This window comes from Xiphophorus maculatus, chromosome 18 (genome assembly GCF_002775205.1).
Source record: "Xiphophorus maculatus strain JP 163 A chromosome 18, X_maculatus-5.0-male, whole genome shotgun sequence".
NCBI lineage: Eukaryota > Metazoa > Chordata > Actinopteri > Cyprinodontiformes > Poeciliidae > Xiphophorus > Xiphophorus maculatus.
The window spans coordinates 6,976,064-6,999,748 of record NC_036460.1 but is presented as its reverse complement, the minus strand read 5'-3'; the positions used below and the strand labels follow the sequence as shown (position 1 = coordinate 6,999,748).

Sequence of the window (23,685 nt, the reverse complement as noted above, 5' to 3'; positions counted from 1 at the left end):
CCCATTGCATGTGGATGGTTCATTTCTCCATTGCACTGGAGGAGTATTTCCTTATGGAATGTAGCTCTCAACATGGGGAGAAAGGAGACACAAGCCTGTAGATGTATTACAGAAGAACTGAAAATGTGTTATTTGTAGTGCTACAGCAGTTGAGCAATAAAGTGTTGTAATTTTTCTGCTAATCAGCAGAGGTGCACCGATCAGAGATTCTGTTGCTGATTTTTGATTACAAATTTTGTGAAGCTCTGACCCATTGATACCAATTTAAATTGATTTTGACTTCTTTTTGACAACTTTAGATGTATATAGCTACTTTTGTCTACTTCCTGCATTCTATGAAATGTATCTGTCTTAAAGCTGGTTTATTTCTGCAGATAGCAGTAGGACCACGGGGAGAAAGCAGAGGAGCTTGTTTTTTTCACAGATTATGTGCCATATTTTAGTGCCGGGGCATAATTACAGTTTAAACAATTATGTAAAATGTTTGTTTTTTTTTTCTTTAAAAACTGCTTTTGTTTACTTGTACAGGACAACTATCCCAATCAAAGCGTAAAATGCTCTGAAATTATTTTTGTTCTCAACTTTTACTTCACAAAACCCTGAAATTTTACAGCTTTATATAGTCTAGGCTGTATATTTAAAGAGCAAAAAGCTATTATGCTTTAACTTATAGGTTTATGGTTTGATTTACTGTAAATTACTGTTGCTGAGGCAATCTTTCTGATCTAAAAATGTATTAATTATTTATATTAGGATCAGAAACCAAATCAAACTGTTTAACTTCCTGCTGTTTGCAAAACAATATTAATAATAGCAGTCTAAAGAAAATGCCTCCATAGAAGGAGCTTATTACTTTTGTTTACTTCTTCTAATTTTATTTATTAAGACCTCATAGGCACTAGCCAACTGCTCTTCACTGTGTAACAGTTTCCACTTTGAAGAGTGCTTTTGTCAGCTGTTTAGGGACATTCAAGAAAGGCAAATAACTTCTCGGTGCATCTCTAATGATTAGTTTTTTTTCTACTTAAAATTAATACTAAAATGTCTAAAGCTAACTTTTCGTATGTACAGTAAGTGATGCATTTTTGTCTTTCAACCACAACCTTAAAGGAGCCAGAATACTCTAATGTTTATCAGAGAAGAGCAAGACGCTTGCAGAGAAGGACAGGGCTCAAACAAAACAAGGTATGGAAGCGTACAAATGAGAGCAGCAAGAGAGTTAGATGTCATTTGTCCCACTCTTCTTTAGAAGTAGTTCCATAAGGGCCTTGGTTTCTTTTTCCCCACGCCATCTGTTGTGATGCTCTTTTTTTACCTGTTGATTGATATCGCTTGGTGATCACATTCTGTACAGGCATTTTCATGTTTTTTTATTGCATGCATGTCTCACACTAGCTTCATATCCATCTTTCCACCTGTGTGTAGAAATATAGCAAAGCAGGCATTCCTTGAGACTTTGCAGGACAACTTGATTGAGATGGACATTCTGGCATCAGCACGCCATGATGCCTCGTACAACGACGGGTATGTTGCATGTTTGCTCTGTGGCTCAAAATCTGCTTTGCCATGATAACAATGAATGCCTGTGCTATTTTTCCATCAAGCATTCCCCCTGTTTGGAAACACTGTCAATCACTTTTGTGCGTCTCCTGCAGTGCTAGAAGGGGTGCATTTGTGTCTTCAGCTTTGATGCAACTCACCTAATTTGCATCAAGTCACATTGTTGGGTTGTGCTGTTTTTTAGTCATGTCAAACATGGCCGCTTTATGAAACTTCAACTGCTAAAATACGATGCTCAAGCTATTTGTCTTTGAGATTTACAAATAAAGTATGGTCTCTTTGACTTTCCACATCACACATTGTAAGATGACATTCAATCACACTCATGTCACTGTCGCTCGGGAGCGTCTTGTAAACTTGTCACTGAAATGGCCTTGACAATAGTGCTGCTGTCACTGACTCTCTGATGGGCTGATCATACGGCACTTGGACACGGAGAGCTACACATGTTTTCCTGAGATAGTCAACCATGCTCTTCAAGGGCGAATAAATCTGCTTTTTACCATTCTGCAGCTTTATGTGCTTTATCTCCCCTCTGGACAGCCTTGACAACCCCACGCTTACCTGAAGTCACACTTCCTTGAATGTGGTCACTAGTTGTGAAAATTACACTGCTTTGCAGAAGTGTTCTCACTTTTTGAACTTTTCCCCCTTCCTATCACAGTATAACCACAAACTTCAATATAGTTTATTGGAATTTTATGTAATAGACAAACAACAAACAAAATGTACGCACTCATTCCCCTTGACTTATTACATTGTAGAGCTACCTTCTTTTACAGTTATAGGCTTTTGCTGTATGTCTCTTAAAATTTAGCAAATCTAGAGATAAAGACAGACTGAACTAAAGCATTCCCAAAAAGGAATGCTACCACTCAGTGGTGGGCACCGCTAACTAAAAGGTTTGTTGTGCTAACCCTAAAGCACTAATCATAAAATATAGTTCCATTGATTTTAAAGCACTACACCAGCACATTATTTAGCAGAAGCTAAAGCTAAAGGGCTAACGCACTAACTTCAATTCAAATTATATCTGTCCTAGGAAGACTACAGCAACTGAATACCAATTTAATTTTGGTTTTTGTATGAAATAAAGTTATTGAGGGAAAAACAAAGAAACAGAGCTGCTGTGAATGCTGTCTTCATCCACTACAAAATAAAAACATGAAAATAAACGTCTAACATCTTGAAAAAGGCTTAACAGATGATGGCCAAAACTTCAACAAACCTAGAACTTTATTCAACTGAAAGTTTACAAAAAACACTTTAATTTTATCTGGAAGAATTAATTTAGGGGAAGTCAAATGCGCCAAATGTTTTCAAAGTTGGCTAAATTGCTAAACAAAAATTAGCTCTGCTATTAGCAGATTAGTGGTTGTGTGCTCACCACTGTGGTTTACTATGGGGGTGAAATGTATTATTAGTTAACATCTAAGAACTGCTTTTTGCCCAATTACATCTACAAGTCACCATTTTGTTGATGTCTCTACCAAATGGAAAATTTAAATCTCCACAGCATTCATGATATTCATGGGCAAAGGGCATTGTATATTCAAGGTTGAGCACAGTATTAGTTTCCATGACGCACAGCAGTTTAAATGTAGACTAAGCTGGTCCTAGAGTGATCAGAGCAACTTCTTTCATAGCTGCCCTTGATTGGCTTGTGGCAAACTGCATATGGAACTTAAATGGCTGTCTTTCAGCAGTGGCTTTCTTCTTGCCACTCTGAAATTCCAGTTTCTAGATGCATAAAGCAGGTAAAGCTGTTTTTGCAGGAACAGCTGGTTGTGCAAACTATTAAACTGGTGAGGAGCTTTATATAAATGCACAGCATGCTTTTCAGATCTGATTATGTACAACAATATGTTTGCAATATCACACAAAATCCCAGTAAAAACACTGACGTTTGTGGTGGTAGCGTGACAAAATATGGAAAAGTTGGTTAAATACTTTTGCAAGACACTGTATATACTAACACGCATTTATTGATTTTAATAATCCATTATGTCTTTACATCCTCACTTGGAAATAAAATGACAGAAATGAAAGATTTACTTGAATTTGAAGGCAACCTTGGGTATCGCTTTCTGTCAGAGTAACATACAAAATGTGTTTTTCTCAGGCATTTCCTGTTCAAACCAGGTGGAACATCACCAATGTATTGCACAACTTCACCGGGGTACCCTCTGACCTCCAGCACGGTGTACTCACCTCCCCCACGCCCTTTACCTCGAAACACCTTCTCTCGACCTGCCTTCAGCTTGAAGAAGCCCTACAAGCACTGCAACTGGAAATGTGCTGCTCTCAGTGCCATCCTCATCTCAGTGACGCTGCTGCTGCTGTTAGCCTACTTCGTTGGTGAGTAGCATGTGTGTCTGCACTGATGTGCCCCCCCAGAACCCAACCCTTCACTCGCACACAGACACAGGATGAGTCCGTTCTCTGCTGTATTTCTTTCATCATCCGTTTTAATGGTGTTTAGTCTCCGCCCGGAGCTCTACAAACACAGTTATATGGAGGCTTATAGATTGAGTCCTTACTCACACAAGTCGACAGAAGAAAAAAAACATTATCATTCATAGATTTGGTCGGTTGAATCTGCAGATGGGCAACCGGGCGTCTCGGTCTCATGAATAGGCTGGGTAGGAAATAGATTAAAAAGACATCAGCCATCACTCGAGAGACAGGGGCTGCGAGTTTAGAATATTCATCTTGCGGGGTGTGATTGACCAGCTCTCTCAGGGTCCCAGCTGGATTAGAGGCATCAACTAAGTTACGCTATTAAATCAGTTCTGCTCAATTTGTCAGCTTCCTTCCTATGAGGAATTGATATTCATATCTGAGGATGCAGTCTGCAGTTTGTCTGTGTGATCTATTTACTGAGGGGATAGAAGTATTGGTGGAAAAACTCTTAGCATTTAAAAATGAAAAAGGAGGTCCAAACAAAAGAGAGTACAAATCAAACACCTGCTGTTTTATATGGCAGATGACATACAGTGATGGTGAAAAGTTTAGATTCTCACCAAAGGATTCTGGATTTTTTCCCTCTCCACTATTTGCTACAATTATCCACAAGCTTTAATATATATTTGGCTCAATATCAATGGCAGAGTTTATTTGAAATGGACGATTTCTTGGCATGGATCCAGCTTCAAAGCCTAGTCCATACACTTTCAATAGACTTCAGGTGCCAGAAGCGCAATGTTAGCCTACATTAAAGACAAAAAAATAAAATGAGGTGGACTAGCAGTGGTTGCCAATATCCATGACAAGTCGCTGTGGAATATTGTCTCTGCTGCCAGAAAGCTGAGCTGTTAGCATGTCTTGACAGTCATGAGACTGTCATACAGCAATAGTCTTTAGTCAGAGGCAATCTTTAATTTCCCTTTGAGTTAAAAAAAAAAGTACTTTTGAACATTTATCCATTCCACAAGCAGTCTTGATATGCTTGGTATCATTGTCCGGCTAAAACACCCAACTGTGTTTTAGACTACCGGTAAGTTAAATTGTTGTGATTTAAGGTAAAGTGGAAGAAGTTGGATTTCTGCTTCATCTTGAGGCTAAACAAGCTAAAATTTACTCATTTCTTTGTTGGCGGAGCCACTTAAAGAGTTTAATTTAAAATTCAAAACAGTACAAATCTAAAGTCAGAACCAATACATTTCTTCTTGTGGCGATTATCTATTAATTAGCAACAAAAGATGTGACCAAGTTCTGCTTTTGACTTGGGTTTGGCATCAGCAGGTTGCTGCATTCAGTCTGCTTGTGACCTGGCCAAAAGCCAAATCATCCTGACAGCTCCTAATCAGACAATACAATTACACCTCGACCATCTCCTGTTACAGCACGAGTAAACATGTTGGAGACCAAACCCCACCCTCAGATTGGAAATTTCAATCAAGAACAAGAGGCATTTTTAATTAAAGGCTGATGAGAAAATACATTTAATTTCAAGTGCAGTTAATTATTGAGGCCTGTAATTGGGACCTCTGGATGAGATGTCTAATAAAGCCAATTACGGCTCATGACAGATGTTTTGACTTCAGCTTGGTTTTCTTTTTTCTACACAGCTGGGTAAATTGACCCATTTTGAAGTGCAGAAAAGGTCGGGAGTTTTTTGATGGCACTATTTTCTCTGTGGTTGCTTGCTCATTAGCACATTTGTTATACGTTCCTCATTTTAAGGTCATCAGTACCCTCCTGTGTTCACTTTCATTCACCATGGGTATCCAGTCAAGGACGAAAAGGTTGGGCCCCGGAAAATGTTTGACTTTGTGATCCTCAAACTCAAAAAACATTTCTTATAACACAGATTTATACTTAGTAATTCAGAATAAAACATTTTGATTCTGTTTAATGTTGCCAAAACCTCATAAAATTTATCTTTTTATAGATGGAGCTTCATGAATTAGAAAATATAATTGAAAAGTTCATTTATTTCAGTTGCTCACTTCAAAAAAGTGAAACTCATATATTATATGTATTAATTATAGATTTCCATCATTTATTTTAATTAGTTTAGATGATTATGGCTTGTAGCAAATGAGAACTCAATTTCCAGTTACAACTTTAAATATCACCCACTGAAAACCAATTTTAATAGAAAAATCTCACTGTTTGATTGTTTAATGACTTACACAATCACAACATATATAGCTGACCTCTCATAGGTCCAGGTGACAATCATTTACAGCCTCTCACACAAAGCTGTGTCACAAAACGTTATTTCTTTAGAAGTTGTTTACAGAGAGCTATGTTTAAACATTTTAATGGAAAGCTTAGTGGAAGAAACAAGAAGTTTGTTGACCATGGCATTTATTTGCTAGTTTTAACAGGAATTAAACATTACAGAAATGACAATTAAATATTAGCAGATATGAATGTTCAAAATATGTCCCTCTGTGTGGAATGAATTACCTTTTGGATTAGATGAATCCTTTAGTAATACTTTAATCAAATGAGATGTACCAATTATATTAAAACATTTGTTGTTTTGTCTAATGTTTTCTGGATTTCATATCAATTTAACCATGCCAATATATTCAAAATGGAAAAAAGTTAAACATGAACAATAAAGTAACTTTAGAAAAAACAGCAAAATCAGGTGCAACTGTGAGGAGTTGCAACAGTTTTAATTGGGCTAGTGTTAAGATGTGAATAGACATTTGCTGCTTTCAAATAAAAGGTTTCCTGTCATTGACAGGCATATTGATTATTGATGTCTGGGTGTATTCCAGTGGAATATTCAAGCATTCATTCCAATTAATGGAATGATTCAATCTAATTCCATTCATTTAAGAGTAAAGTAACATCTCACAGCAGAATTACATGAAGAAATGGACTTTAAGTCAAATTTTGGTGTTAGTATTGTATAGAATAGAATAGAAACATCTTTTATTATTCCTCAGTGGGGAAATTCAGGTGTTCTGTTCTGACAGGGAAATTTAAACTTGGAGATTCAACCTAAATATAGTCTATAAAACTATAAATACACTATTGGTTGATGTGAATGCAGTTTAAACTCAAGACAATGTTAGAGGCAGGTTCTTACTGGTTTAATGTTTTGGTTTGACAGAAATACAACACGGCCTCCTATAAATTGTTTGTTGAAGAAAATTTACAAACAGCACCCCCCAGATTTAGAGGCACTGCTAGTGAAGATTAATTTCAGTTTTTACTGCAGTAGTATAATTTTCAACTTAAAAAAATATTCATTTCTCTGAGTTGGTTTTGGTTTTGGGTTTTTGTTTTTATCTGCCTTCCTCCATGTGCATGGTGGCAAGTTGAGCTTAGGAACTGTGTCATGTCATGTTTATCACCTTGGAAATTGTGGATTTAGAGACTTCTAAGCCATGTGGTTCAAATACATTTGATTTTTGGTAGGTGCAGGACTTAATGTGCTTTAATTCCAATTAATTAATTACATAGATTGTAATGCATTAAAATTTTTGACAGAATTAACTATTGCTGGGGGGTTTTATTTCCGGAACCTACTGTATGTATTTGTACAAGTAATATCCACAAACGACAGTGAAGGGTGACAAAGCTGCTTCTCTTGCCCCACCGGGGGTTCATGTTTGATCTGATGGGACTTTGGAACAGATGATTCCTGAAACATTTGAAACTGAATTGCTATAATAGCTCTTTGCATCAATTCGGTTAAGTAACCTCAATAATAAATTAAAAATAATAAATATACTTGATAAATTCATATGCCTGTATATTCGATAATTTAGCAGCAAAAGTGGTTTTGAATAGAGAATGTTGCTTATTTTTTCATTATATTAATTGCGATTAATTATTTAACTGTAAAGTTCCACCGCTAGTTTTTATATTTACATCTTTAGATGCCTGCATTGCATTTAGGTTTTAGCCTGGAAAATGACAAGAAAATTTCTTGTCATCATAGTTTCTTTTGAACTGTGAACCAGTTAAAAAGTGCCATGAACAGGCAACAGAATCATTTACTGCTGTGTCAGATGACCCATGCTCTGACTTCCTCAGATTGACTTAGAAGTCTCCAACTACACTACCTTTGTTCTGTAATTGGCACATGGCGTGACCCAACTTCCTGCTGAGAGATAAGCGAAAGGACGGCACAACGTGTACTGAGGACAAAGCAGAGATGCTACACAGTGCAGTCCTCCTTACTCAGACATCTTTTCACTGCCTTCTGTCATTCTTGATATTACATCCATTTTAGGCTATCATCAGAGGGCTTGGCAGTGTTTGCCAAGTTTCTTCTCTGTTTCTCCTCCATGCTCTCTTGATAATAAATACCTGGTAGACACTGACATAAGTCTTAAAGAATCCATTAGACTCTCCAGGGACAGATGGGGTAAAGAATACAGCTCAGGCACACTTGATTACCGAGACATTTTGAATGACAACATGCCTGGTGATTTTGCAAGAGTTCGACAACATAGTTGTGTTTTTTTTATTATTTTGTTTTGTCAGTCAATATAATTCAACAGATCAAAAAGAATATCTTTTGGGAGCTTACAAAATGACAAACAACACCATCTGTCACTCCCCTGGTTGTCTTCCACTGACACAGTCACTTCTTCAAGCAGAATGAGCAGAGAACAGATGCTGGTACTGCAGCTGAACTCTCATTGTTAAAGTTCTGTTTTCATTGATAGATATGCACCTAACCTACAGTTTGCCTAAGGATGTGGTATCAAATAAGGGTTTTGTTCATTAGGATTTTTCTTGGTGAATGTGTATAGGGAAGCCAATCATACGTTGATCAGCCAATGATTCTAGATTTTCTGACATTTCACACACAGAAACTGAACAAAATACCCTTCTATAATAGTTGTGTCTACGGTGATCGTGTTTGCTAAACACACTGTAATGTCAATTGCTGAGAATACCTACTTTCAATCCAGGCTTACGTTCTGTGATTTAGGTCTTGTTTTTTTTTTTTTTTTTACTTTGAACCGCCTGTTTAGCATGCCTGTTTAACTTGCACTGAAATATTTCTTCACTTCTTTCTTCACTTCTCCAACACCTAAGGATTTCTTTTCTTTCTCATAATCTTCAATGCTTATCTAATTCTATAGTGGTCCTAATGTTCAAAATGCTTTTTTATGATTTTATAAATTGAATAGAGGTTTTTAGAATGCCCATAGAATGCACAATAGCAGATGTTTTTAACTTTAGCATAATGAGCGGCTAGTAGTTAGCCACAGTAATTCCACAGAGCCTACCACAAATATTAACCAGTCCAGGACACAGTTTATTAAAAGTGCACATTGTAACAGGATTGAATTGTGGGGAGGCTTAGACATTTGCTTATGGTTGAGTTGTGTTTTCTTCAAAAACAAAAAAAATCATCACCATGCTGTAAATAAACTTAATAGGGTTTGTTTATCTGTTTTTTTAAGCAGGAAGAGTGGCATAGCAAATTAGAATCCTTGATTTTACCCTCAAGTTTCAGTAATTTGGCTGTTATTGTTATTCAAGCTGATGACAACATATGGAAAACCTTGCACATCTTTATAATTTTTTGTATTTTATATTTATTCATTTATTCTTTTTGTATTATCAATCAAGTTTATTTGTTTAGCACACTTCAGCAACAAGGCAGTTCAAAGTGCTTTACATCGTGAAAACATAAAAAGCATCATAAAACATCATACAGTCACCAATTGTGGAACCACTAACAAACATTACATTTTATGAAGTGCCACAATCAAAATCATCTGTACTTATCAAATATGTTAGTCAATGTTCCAGTGATTATGGCTCGAAAACAATTCTAAACAGGTTGTTGTTTAGCATTGTCTCAAAGTAGCTTAGTATTTCAGCTGCAATTTTCTGGCAGTTTTTTCTAGATTTGTGGTTCATAAAACTGAATGCTGCATCTCCATGTTTGGTTTCTCTGAGAATACAGAGGAGACTAGAACCAGAATACCTGAGTGGTCTAAAGGGTTGATACAACAACAGGTCCTGAATGTATTTTGCGTAATATCAAATATGTAAAGATAAAAATACAAATGTCATATCACACTCCTCAATTTCTTGTTAAACTTGGATATTTGAACCAGAAATGCTGTAAGTGTTAAGTCACAGTCAGTGAGATGGAACATCTTATAGTGAGGTGTTTGAATGTCGTTTAGAACATTAGGTTTAGCTGTAAAGTTTAGGAGCTCATGTCATTATCATTTTATTATCACTTTCATTTTTAATCTTTTTAGCATAACCAGAAAGTTTTTAATCAACAAAAAGATAATAAAAATAGATGCTAGTTTTGATTCACTTGCTGATTGTCAGGTGATTCAGATTAGTCAATTACAATTCAGGATAGAAGAATTAAGTTTAGATGTTAAAACATACAATTTGACATCATTTTATTCATTGTCCCTGAAGTACTTAAAATACACAACTTTAATTTCTCTATAGACAAAAAGTTAAATGAAATTAAGTCATCGAATGCAGATGTTTATTTTGCCCCAGCTGGATTCTAAACTGTTAAGTAGTTTTCTGATTAAATTGTGTTGCTATTTGCATTGGAAGCTTAAGTGAACCAACTATACAAAGACATGGCTGTATTGAGTGCATTGCCTTTTTCTGCTGACTGTTGCCTTCTACGTTGGCTTTTGCTTTGGTAAGCTCATCTTGTCCATTTTCTTATTGGTGATCTGTCATGGTCAGCCCCTCCTCCTCCATGCTGTGCTCTTCTACCATTGTTCTAAAGGACATTTCTTTTGTCGACCTTGTAAAATATCTTTGTGATTCATCTGCTTTGTTCACTCAGAACACCCCGGGTTTCTCTCTGCTGATGCGTTTTCCCCCCCCCAGGTTTGTCCTTTGGTTTTGTAGGGAAGCATAAAGGTAATAGGGTTGGGAAAATGACAAGACACAGAGGATTGCCCATGCCAGTGTTGGTGTGGAGAGACACATGTTGTCCCATGGGCTTGCGATACAATTCATCCTGTAATGTTAGTGCTCAGCACTTTGGAGAAAGAGCCATTAACCATTAAGCCGAGTCCCGCATTCTTCTTCAATAAAATCTCCTCCACTCGGGTTAATTTTATGGAAAGTGATTAGTTTACTCAATTTAATGGAATGCATTCAAACTATTTCTCTCTTGTTTTGTTTAATATTCCAGCCATTCACCTTTTGGGGTTAAACTGGCACCTCCAACCCATGCAGAGACAGATGTACCAGCTGTCAGAAGATAATACAAGTGGCCTACCATTCCCTACAGACTTGAGTTTACCACCGCTAGGCAACACGGGGCTGGAGATACCAGATCACAGGGGAAAAGATGACAGTAAGTACACTCTTCTGATCTTTCTTTCCAGTTTTTCATGCAATGCCTTGCAAAGTAGAACCACAAACTTCAAATTAATTCACTAGGGCACTGTGTGATAAAAAACACAAAAAGTCAAGTAATACAAGGTTGTTAAAGGAAATCTGTAAATTATTTTTATTTTATTGTGAGAGATTTTGATAGTTAACATCCTTCACTGGATTTCATTTAGGTTTGTTAGTGCAAAGAAGTTGAAAACATACTCGTCACATTTTTCTCATTTCTGTTTGTGAAAAAAGTTAAACTGTATGCCATTTGTTTCCCAATGTTGCAAATAATGCCAATAAAATGCACAGAATTTGGTGGGTCTAAAGTGACAAAATTTGGAAAAGTTCTACAATAATTTTGCAAGGCGTATGCTATGAATAAAGCTACCTAAATTCATCTGCAGTTTTCCAGTGCTTGGCACAGCTCCCAGTTGCACCCTCTTTAGAAAAACACTCAAAAGCAAACAAACTTCTCAAATCTTAGTTTACAGATGGCATTTCAGAGCTCATGCAAGTTTGTAATTATTTTGTCATCCAGCTTCACATTGCGCTCGCTTGTCTCCACGGTATGCACAGAGATCTGCATTGTAATCCTATAAAAGTTGTTGTAAGTGGGAAAGTGTTGTTTGTTCCTGGAGGGAGAATATGGGGCAGCTTAAGGGATGGAGTATCCAGGGGCTGGAAGGGGATTAGCCACTCTGTCCCCTTCAGAACGGATGTGATCCTTTCATCTTCCAGCTTGGACTGCCTTTCCTGGCAACCAAAGAAAGAATGTGCTCACCCTTTGGTACCAACTGCTCAAGTCAGGGAAAGTTTTCTCTGCTCCGCTCTTGAGCAAATGTCCCCAGATCTGCACCATGTGATTTGCCACAGGCGAACTACAGTAAATGCGGGGCAGGTTATTATCATATAGATGAATCCAGGCATTGTCTTTTTCATTTACCAGACAGCAGAAAGTGTGTTTAGGTAACAACAAGCATGACTACAGCAAAACCCCAAAGCCTGCACAGCCACGACTGCTGATAGCAAATCAATGATTGTAGTTTTTTTAAATGGCTTCATTTTCCACTGCTGTCACCAGCAACAATGCTCAACTACCTAATGTATAATGAAGATGATGCACAGCACAGAGCCCTCTCTTCTAACCTTTTCTTTCCATCAGGACATTATGTTACTTGCAGAACAAAAAAAATATTTAACTATAAGAGCCATTATCACTTTTCTCACCTTATAATTTATTTAAACAGTCTGATGAGCACACCATTAATGTGCTGCATAAATAAACACACACACCATTTCCCCGCATGTGGAAACTGAGCTAGTGGGTTGTAGTATTATGTAAAGCCCCGATCGGGGAGTTGGGAAGTGTGCCCTGCCTTCCCTGATAAACCCCTATTGTCACTGATGGACTTTTGAGAGGACTTCCATCTGCTGTGCCACGTGTAACCTAAAGCCGTGTCTGCTTCCCTGTCCTGGGGGGAGATTGTATGGATGTCTGCTGTAGCCGGCATTGCTGCTGAAATTAGCTCATATACACAGTCAAACAGATGTTGCTATTTCCACTGAGTCCAATAAAAGTTGTGCTATGGAACATATGGGGGATTTTTGCAGGTAAATTCTCTAATACCCAAGCAGGTGATAGCAACTAAGTTCCCTCTTTACTATAATGACTCCTTTTACTTCTCTGTATTAAGAAGGTAGTTTTTTAACAGTTTTTCTTCACCTCTGTCCTGTATTATTACTCTATAACTGTAACAAAAATAATAACAGGTTGTCTTTCACTGTAAATACTTCTTAAAAACAAATATTCCAATATTTTGGGTTTTCATTTAAAAAAAAATCTAATTACATTAAGACAGATCCATTGCCATGTAAAATCATTCTTCCTGTTTAAACTTATTCACATGTTTTTCTCAACTACAGACCCTGTATTTTTTAGTGTTTTGTAGATGTAAATATTTTTGAATAAACAAATAAGGTGGAATTTGTGGCCGGCAAGTTGTCTTCAGCATCCCTTACTCTACTGTAAGTAAATTAGCAAAATTTTGTGTAAAAATGTTTTTATAAGCCATCTGATTTGTAGATTCCATGTTTGTGTTTGTATGGAGGTTCTATGAAGGGTTTAGAAGCTCATTATAAAACATGAGTGAACATTAGGAAAAACATCTACATAACACCATCCTCTCAGTGTTCAACTGGTGGTGACAGTTTTTAATTTTTATTAAAAAAAAAAAATATATATATATATATATATACTGTATATACATTTTTATGTTCGATAAAAATGTCCTGACAATAGAATATGAGACAGATAATCTACAAAATAAATCTCCTCTGCCTCCTCTCATATCTCCTATTTCCATTTGCAGAAACACACCCTCAGTCACAAACAACCAATCAGAGCCTGTTAAAATTTTCAAGGTAGTCGATGGTTTTCTCAGATCTTCCTTTTTCAGCTTTCATAGGAAGATGAATGGAGGGTAGACTTGGAGTTGACATTCATCTTCCAGCAAGATAGAATCCTTAACATTCAGTCAGAGGTACAATGAAATGGATTTCTTCAAATCGTATTCATTTTTCAGACTCTGACTTAAATCTAACTGAGAATTTGTGGTAAGACTTCCCATTTAATATGACAAAGCTTGAGGTGGTTGGTAATGAGGAATGAGCAATAATTTCAGCCTCTAAATGTACAAAACTGATAAACACCCTACAAATCTTGTAGCTGCAATTGCAGCAAATATAGATCTCCAGAGTTTTTACTCTGGAATGCTGTCACACTTTTTAGATTTCTATTTGTAAAAATAATTAAGTACCACGGACTCTTTCTTTTACGTCACAGTTATGCTGAGAAAATTGAAAGGTTCTAAAGGTATGACATCGTTTGCAAGGCACTGTATAAAATGAAATTCAGTCAGATTTTTCTCACTTATATACCCTCTTCTCTCCTGTGTAACTGGTAATCACTGTCAGTGGTCAGAGAGATCATTCATTATATATTTTTTTCTCTGGCTGTCAGCAATGTGATTAAATGTCTGTGATATGGTCAGACCCTTGCCTCTGCAGACCGAACCTCACCGGTCCTCTGCTCTCTGGATTAATGATGTGATCTCTTTGACCGATTAACTCTGTGTGCATTGCAGGCAAATTGGACAGCTTGTTCCCGGATGACAGCTATATAGATATGGGGGAGATTGACGTGGGACGCAAGGTCGCCCAGCAGATTCCTCCTGGTATCTTCTGGAGATCCCAGGTCTTCATCGATCATCCCATGTACCTAAAGTTTAACGTTTCACTCAGCAAAGATGCCTTAGTGGGAATATATGGAAGAAGAGGCCTTCCTCCGTCACACACACAGGTGGGAAATATTAAAATACTCATGAAGTGCCATTTCTATTGTATTTTTTGCAGTATCTTTTGTTTGTAAGTTTTGTAAATGTGCTTAGTATGCTGACTGGAACAGTCTGCATAATAAGCAGAAAAGTATGGAATTTAATTTGATCATTTGCAAATTTGAGTAGGCCTGTGGTACCAGAAGGCTTTTTTCCTTTTGATACTGACCACGCCTTGTATGGTTTATATCTGTTCCTTCTGATTCAGTATGCTTAAAATAAAAAAAATTCATACATGGTTCATACAACACAGACCCAGCATTTTGGGAGACCTTAAACAGTTCCAGAGTGGAAAAGATCTGAAAATGGTGGCTTCTTTTTTACAGTAACATCGAACCTCCATCTGTCCAATAAATAAGAAACATGGCATGGTTCGGTATTACGTTTATGCTAAGACCAATATTGGTTTTGGTTTGGTTGTTACAGCTGAATTTACTGCTCCCCTGTAACTATGACCACCAACTTCCCAAGGAGAACTACGTCTGCCATGTTTCTGTCAACTATTAGTTTTAGTCAACTATTTGATTTAATTGTCAAACCATTGGCAATTTGTTTCGTTTTTGCACAGTTTGGGTTTGGTTTCCATATCTGCTGACGACATCTTACTTTTTACATCAAACCCCCAAATTTCTTTACTACCTGCTTTGCTACTGTTTGTTTGATTGCTTCACAGAAGCTACATTTAATTTGCACAATTTCTTTTAAATGAAGAACAGCTCAAATTGGACCAATCGGGGCTCCGCTGAAAAACAGTTGAGGTCAAGTTTTTGAAGCTATTCATGAACACATTATCAGTTAAAGTCTGCAGATTAATTGCAGCTTTTTTACTTAAAAATTACATTTTAAAACTTCCAAGTTAACGTCACCAACTATGACCTCAGAATCTAAATTGGATTTCAAAGTTCTGTACGATATGCAGTTCATATAGGACATAAAGTTTCCCTTTATGCTGATGATATTTGACTTTCAAACATGCATTATTATTTTTTCACCCACTCAGGTTGCTTCTTAGGTTATGAAATTAAATTGCTAAAAGTTAACTTTGCTTTTAAATTATGAAGTTCTTAAGCGGTACCTTCCCTTTTAAAGAGAGAAAAAACAATTTAACTAAGTGGCAATTTGTTGACACTGCATAGCTGGTTGAAAGACGAAGCTTAAATCTGGATTCCATTTTTCCTAAGAATATAAACAGAACGACCCCATGAAGTCTGACTTCTAGACAGACACTTTACTTTTAGTAATATTCAAAGGTTTTGAATTTCAAATTGGAAGAAAGTTGAGTTTGATCCAGATTCTAATGTTAACCGTCATCTGACATTTGATTTGGGGTTCGCTGTCATGAATGTTTTCGTCCACACTTAATTTACAAATAGAAGACAGAATTTCTTTGCAATACTATAAAATGCCAAATTCCATTGGTACCTCATTTTGTGAACCATAGTTCTACCTTTCACACCACAGCCTGACTTGGAGTCAAACTCTGGTTTTTGACTAAGGCCAAAATCCATGTACACTGTAATTGCACATTAATTCAGAAGACAAAAATTGTATATTCCATATGTATTTGCTGCCACAAGATCTAATTAAAAGTTTAAGCTATGTAAAATATATGTATTTAAATGAAGATTTGAATGGCAAATGTTGCAATGTCACTACCTTTTTTTGCATACATCATAAAATGATCAGAGATCATGAATTGTGATTGGAAAAAATCCAAGTTTATTTTTATGATAATCTTGTTCAAATTAAGCATATTTCAATGTTAGACTTTCATATACAGCAGCATCAAGTTAATCCAGAAACCAGAAAAGCTGTGACACAGCACGTGTAGTCTGCTGAAATGAGTTTCAACATACTGCTGTTTTATGATCTGTTGAACAGATTAGCCATTAAAACCCCATATGATAATTTTTTGCACTCAGATTTCACAGAATGTCCTAAACAATGCTAGAAAAATTGGTCGGGAAAAGTGTTGAACTTTAAAATGTAAATTTGTAGGAACCCTGCAATGCAATAAAAAACAGGGCTTAAAATGTCTTGTCAGTTTGGTGGTGGTATATTTAAGAATTTCCTGCACTAGTTCTGTGTTTTTCTTTTTTTATACAGTCAGGGGTGAATTATAAATGCCGTGCTGTGAAACGATTTACAATCATGGATACACAGTGTAATATTCTTCTTCTTTTTCCATTTTTTTTCATCCAGAGAAAACAAATTGGAATATTGTTTAAAAAAGGACTAACCATGTTGGAGCGTGTCATGAATGCAGGCCACTTTATAAATATCTGTTGTATTATGAATCACCTTCTTTGTTGCAAAAGGAATTTATGACAATTTTCTTTCAGGTTCAGTACCATCAATGAATCACAAAGAGACCGGACTCATGAGCCAAGAGAATAAGATTTTTCTTTTCACTAATTTCCTCTCTATGTGTCGCACAGAATGAAATGTGTATTGTATCAGTCATTTCTGATATCTTGTCTTGCAGACTTTAAATTTCTGCTCTGAATGCAACATGAGTTCAGCAAATTGCACATAGCATGATTTTTGTTTTCGCTAATGTCCAATCCGACGTTTTTTTTTTTTTAGTACAAAAATCAGGCTGGTCTTTTTTTCCCCCTCCATTTTCACTTCAGCGAAAATAATCCAGTGTCGAGTATTCATCCAAAGACTGAGCACACGAGTCAGGATTCCTTTCATTTTGCGGATGAAAACGAAATGCTGCCTCATTGGTATTCATTGACTCTCCACTGATAGGAAGCATATCAGAGCAGATGTTATTTGGTAAACACTAACTTTACATTTAATTTCCCCAGCTTTCCGTTTTTCAGTTTAATAATTTCAAACAAGACTTTCATGTCAGATATTTGGACTATGAAATTATCACAGCCCATCCAGCTGAGCTGTGTCAAGGCTTAACTCAGGCTCCTCTGGAATGATGATGAGTTATTCATGCACACCAAATGATGCTCTGCTATAAAGAGGGGCTGAAAGCACTGGAGTCTCATGTGTCACTCCTAATGGCATGTCTGTGGTCCATCCATCAGTTCATTCTCACTTTCTGTCTGCAGTTTGACTTTGTAGAGCTGTTGGATGGGCGGCGGCTCCTGGCCCAGGATGCTCACAGTCTGGAGGGGCCTGCAGCTCTGCAGCGGAGTCTCGTACCAATCACCACACACGACACAGGCTTTATCCAGTACATGGACTCGGGCATCTGGCACCTAGCCGTCTACAACGACGGGAAGGAAACCGAAACCGTTTCCTTCCTCACCACTGCCATAGGTGAGTGCCGCGGGCTTGGCCTGCTAATGAAACCTGTAATAGCTATCCCTAATCCCTATAATACCAGCCTGCAGCACCCTGCAGCAAACAGTGCGGAACTGGGGCAAAAGTAAGAGATACAGCTAGATTTCAGTGGCTGAGGAGAGTGTGGGTTAATCAAGGTGAAACAGAATATTACAAAATCAGGACATCAGTGCGATCCCGCCAAGCCACTGAGAAGGGCGTTGAGAGATCTTAATATCCTCATTAGCCTGAGTGTCTTCCAAGCGAATCAGGGGTCCAGCGTCTGGGAAACATTTGCATACAATTCAAAGTATGATTGTCCCCTCCTGCTAGTCCCCATTTTTTGATCACGCTTTGCTCCAATTTCCATCTGCTTACCATAAATCAAAGACGGAACGATATTCCTGCGCTCTGACTCCGGAGTGGCACGCAACTGCGTTACGCACGCATGTCCTTCTTTGTGGAGGTGACTCCGTTTTGTACGTCGCTCTTTGTTCTCCCTTAAGCGCCTTTGATTAGCGCGGCTGTATCAAGCAAGGTGTGAGAGGGCCCGAGGTGTCGACTTTCACAGGCATGGCAGCTGGGAGCTGTTCTCACATGCTCTTTAATTAAAAGCTCTCGGGCCACGGTCCATATGTGACAGTGGCTGTGCCAGGCAGCAGATCGATGAGAGGCTGTCCTCGAGTGAAGACGAGCAAGAGATGCACTGCGCCCCTCCTGCTGTTCCAACAACAACTGTAATTCAATGCTTAAAATATGATACGACACGAGAAAGGGAGGGAAGGAAGAGCGCCGTGTTTGCTTTTGCTTAGTTCTTCTTGACTGGATGCGCGCAAAGCCCTCCTGTGGTTTGCATCAGAGAAAACACAGCTAGATAAAGTATTCAGTATGTCGGATTGGGTGGGGCAGAGATAGTCGGAGCAAGAATCCCGGCTCTGTTCATTTGTGTAGGAGCCGATCTGCTCACGGGAGCTCAGAGGGAGGCAGAGGGGCCCTTCTAAAATGGGTCACCGGTTAAGTGCCCTTCAGCAGAAATTGAATCCACCGCCTGCCTGCATCGTATTGAGCTGTGGAGGGATGGAGTTGACCTTCAAATGGAGCCGCACAGGTATAGAAATATATGTGAGCAATATCTAGAACAGGCAGACGGTGAAACAGAAGCAGCATTGTTTAAAAGACACTCACGGTGAAATTATTTTAGTTGTCTCTGGCAACACTGGGTGGAAAAAAAGTGTCGTTTTACAACCTTTTGCTCTTTACATGCATTAAATGGACGCTTTTCTTGCTGTCTACCACCATAACAAAACACACACTTGAAACCAGATATCCTTTTTTTTCATCACTCTCTGACATTAAATGAGACTGAAATGGACCTGTTTTAGGTCAGTTAGAAATAGCCCTTTTTTCTATTTGCTAAAAGGCAAAAAAGTACAATTTTGGAATTACTTTCTTTAGTTTTATAAGTACACGCGTTTTAAAAGGACAGTATTATGTATTTTCCAGACACTTAGCGCCATTTTGCTGCATAGTAAATAACTATGTTGCCTTTAGGTGTTATGAAAATGCTGTATATATCAAACACAAATTAGAAGAAATTTGGCTTTGCAATTTAATGCCTTAAAATTGGGCTTCTTTCTCTTTAAGATGCTGCTACCTTTTCAGACTCTTTTCTTCCTTTTTGTTGTAGGAACAATATTATAATATAAAGCTCATAATACCCCTGCTTAAAACAATTTTGAGAAGTCCAGATGGTGATGTCATGTATTTGTAAGCCTATGATTAGCCTTATTTAATAGCTTTAAGTTAATTTTAGGCACCGCTGTACATGCATTTTAATGTAATACTTCAAACAAATTGCTTCCTAGGGAAATCCAAAGATTTCATGAAAGATATCAGGGTTACCAGACTTCTGGTTCATCCTTGGGTGTAATTTCCAGATGGCTAAAGGTGCCACATTCTGTTCAAACAATTGTAAACAAGTATAAATGTCTTTTGAATGCTGGTCTCATGAAACTAAAATTCAACTCTTTGGCTATACAGACCGTCATTACATTTGGAGTAAAAACGAAGAAGCTTGCAGCCTTCAGAACACCATCTGTTAGTGGGAGAAGCATCATGTTGTGTGTTAGTGCTTATCTGCAGGAGGGACTGGAGCATTTCATAAATTTGATGGTATCATGAAGAAGAAACATTATGTGTAAATATTGAAGGATCTCAAAGCATCAGGCACAATGCAAGGGCACACATGGGTCTTCCAAAAGGACAATGACTCTAAGCATACTGCCAAATTACAAAATAGCTCATGTCAGTGATTTAAAATGGCCATATAAAAGCCCGGATATCAGTCCCATAAAAAATTGGTCAGCATAGCTGGAAAGGTGTGTGTGACTGAGGTGGACTATAAATCTGACCAGCTCTGTCACAAAATCTGTAGATAAAGATCAAAACGAATGATGTCCAAAACCAATGTTATGCATTTTAAAGACAAACACTAAGGACATCCATGAACATTTCTAGGGTTTAGCATATGAACATAATTTAAGTTGTTCTAACTGACCTAATACAAGAAAGATTTTTATATGATCTAATGTCATGTAAGGAGCCAAAAAAATTTCACATGACAAAGTTTACCTGTTTATCTGAGCAACAGAATGCCTTTAATCTGGGTTACAATATGTTCTGGTGAATGTTTTGTGTTGCAACCCTCTAGAACCTGAAGCCATTTGTCCTTGCTTGCTTGTGCCAGACATGCTTTAGCTCGCCACATCTGGGGAAAGCAAAGGAAGTAAAAACCCAGCAGCAGTGTCTGTCTTTTTACCTTGACTCACTCCGTCGCTGAGGTTCTTTCTGTCTACTGCCTACCATCTTTCAAAGGTGTTGAGCGTCCTCTGAGACCGTAGCAAGTTGCTGATTAAACCGGCAGCTCCTGAACCCGGCTCTGTCCTCGCCGACTGCAGAGACTCACAATAGTTAGCTCCCCTGATATGAAGGGTAATGAATTTCAATGAAGCTCAGCTTGAATCTGTGATTTATGCGTTGGCCTATGTCGAGTGTGTGGCTAAGAGATATTCATGGCCTCCCTTCCTCGCTCTCAGAGGAATCACAGCCAACAGACGTGGGCACTGTGTAATCTGCTAAACTGTGCCAGCTTTCAAAATAAGAGCACAGCGCAGTACAGGTTTGACAGGTTGTATGGTGTTTAGCATAGAAATGTGCATAATAGTTTAGCATTAATCAGATGCATCCTGATGCAGGCTGTTCAGAGAATAATTATTTCAGCTGATTAGAGTTGGGCTTTTTATGAAATAACACCTCAGTATGCTACAGTGCCTTGTTTGCACACCTTGAACTTTTTCACACTTTCTCACAAAGCAACACAAACTTTAAAGGAGCAGTGTTAGAGACTTTCTAGGAACATTGTGCCATTTTATGGCACAGGCAAGTAACTTTGTTACCTTAAGTTGTTATTAAAATGCTGCATGAATCAAACATAATTTGGCCTTTGTCACTTTAAGAAGCTCCTACTCTTTCTGACACTCTGCTTTCAACATACTGTCACAACAGTGATTCCCATTATGCCATTTACAATCATTCTTAGGCATGTAGGACTGAAAGTGAGTTTGTATGGAGACACAAGCTCCGAGGCAAAGCTTTGTCACAATAGGTGTCACTTTATGAGAGCAAAAGTTACAAGTATGTTTTTAATGAGGGAATAACATTATAACATGATATAAAGCTAAAAAAAAAGTTTATTTTACATTATACCCCATCTATAAGGTATTATATTCCGATTTTATATGATAGACCAACACAAAGTTGCACAAAATGAAAGTATGAGCTGATTTTGTTCTTAACTAATTGAAACTTAATTGAGAATCTGGGGCAGGATTTGAAGACTGCTGGCTACACACGCAGCGAGACATATCCTAAAAAGGTCTTAGCTGACAGTTTTTTTTTTTTGGACTTAATGCAAAATGTAATTTGTGTTTTAAAAAAAACAAACCTAAATTTACCATCCCATCTTTGCAACATGGTGGTGATTTCATCATGCTGTGGGGAAGGTTTTCTTCAGCAGAGGCAGGGTAGGAGATCAAAGTTGAAAGAAATACTCTAAAAGACTTGCAGCAGTAAATGCAGCAAAAAGTAGCACTATGAAGTGTTGGTGCGAGGGGAAAGGGATACACATGCATTCAATACTTTTCTTCTAGATTTTGCTTGAAAATGTGAAAATCATTTTTATAGTTTCTTCATTTTTTAACATCTACTGCTTTTTCTATTACAAAATACAGTTAAAAATAGTCCAAGTTTGTGGTTGTAAAATAAGACGATGTGAAAAAGTTCAAAGGTTCTTATTACTTTTGAAAGGCATCATGAATCTTACTTTTGTAATAGTAATAACAAGTAGGAATTTCTCATTTTGAGCAAATGCAAACACCATATTTAATTTTTGTAACCATGACCTTTGTGGCCTGAAGATGCTGCTGGTGTTTTTGGCTTTGTGCAAAAATCCTTGACCTCTTTGTGTACTTAGTTTGGTTGGAGGCCATCAAAAACCCACCAAACCTCAGAGTGCTTCCGCCACACCAAAGGATAGTGTTCCCTTCATCCCTTAGCTAACCCAACATGGCATAGGGAAGCCGACAGCACATTAATACAACGGGCCCCTCCTCCCTGTCTTTACAGTGTGTCTCTGGTCAGCTTGTATCTTCCGCCCTCTCTCTCTCTTTGTCTTTTTCCCCCTGCCTTCCATTGCATCCTTAGTGATGATTGACTCTCTGGGGTACCGGGTAGCTGAATCCATGGCTCGCGTTTCTTACTTTTTGTGTAGTACAAGAGAATCTTTGTTCAATAAGTTTTAGCCCTAGAGTTTGTGCTGCCTGCAGGCAGTGGACAAGATTGGATAGTTTTTCAGGACCATTTCAGACTTAATTCGCTGAGCATCATGTTTCTGGCCTGTGCTGCTGTCTTTGGAGATCACTGGTTGGTCTTGTTTCTAATAAAAGGAAGTGTCAGAGTGCAACGCTGGAGTAAATGTTTTTAGACAGTATATTGGATATAACTTGAGAGACAAATAAAATACTTCTTAGAGCTGTTTAGGGAATATTATTTAGACTTGGCTTTGTTTTGTTTCCATTGCAAGGAATACACTTTAGTTTATAATCATGTGTCTTGCAATTGCAAATACCTGAAAATGCCTTTACAAATGCCTTTATGTTGAGCTATACTGTTCACCACTGTCATTTCATTGATGATGTCCTTCACGTGGTCTTCAACTTGCACTCCAGATGCCATTGTGCTTGTGATGTGTGAAGGAAACAGACACAGAGAAAAAATGGCAGCTGACTCTCTGTAATATTCAAGGTTCTTACTAAGGCAGTGGTTCCCAAAGATTTTCTATGTACAGAACACAAGGCTGCAGGTTTTGTTCTACACATGCTATGTGTGCTTAACAATTTCAGTTCAGCACATTCTGATCATTCTCTGATATGGAATATTTATGTGTTACATGAGCACTTGGTTCATCAGAGATGGAAATGCAATGTCCTTTTAATGCAGATACTCAATGGAGCATGCACATGTTGACGTCATTTTATAATCACAGCACCATTTAGTGGGCCTGGCATGACAACTATAGCAGATTTAA

The 23,685-nt window shown here is 37.7% G+C and overlaps 1 protein-coding gene across 10 annotated transcripts in view; it reads left to right on the top strand.

Annotated features, from left to right (window-relative positions):
* tenm4 (teneurin transmembrane protein 4) overlaps nt 1-23,685 on the top strand; it is a 216,871-nt gene that overhangs the window by 103,557 nt on the left and 89,629 nt on the right. For 5 of the 10 annotated variants that reach the window (XM_023351435.1, XM_023351433.1, XM_023351432.1 and 2 more), the window contains 5 exons: nt 1,426-1,524; nt 3,683-3,918; nt 11,177-11,341; nt 14,511-14,725; nt 17,828-18,038. In XM_023351435.1, the coding sequence (XP_023207203.1) occupies nt 1,426-1,524; nt 3,683-3,918; nt 11,177-11,341; nt 14,511-14,725; nt 17,828-18,038 (926 nt within the window). Of the gene's footprint in view, nt 1-1,110; nt 1,186-1,425; nt 1,525-3,682; nt 3,919-11,176; nt 11,342-14,510; nt 14,726-17,827; nt 18,039-23,685 lie in introns of all 10 variants that reach the window. The other 5 variants (XM_023351438.1, XM_023351436.1, XM_023351437.1 and 2 more) reach the window with 2 other exon arrangements.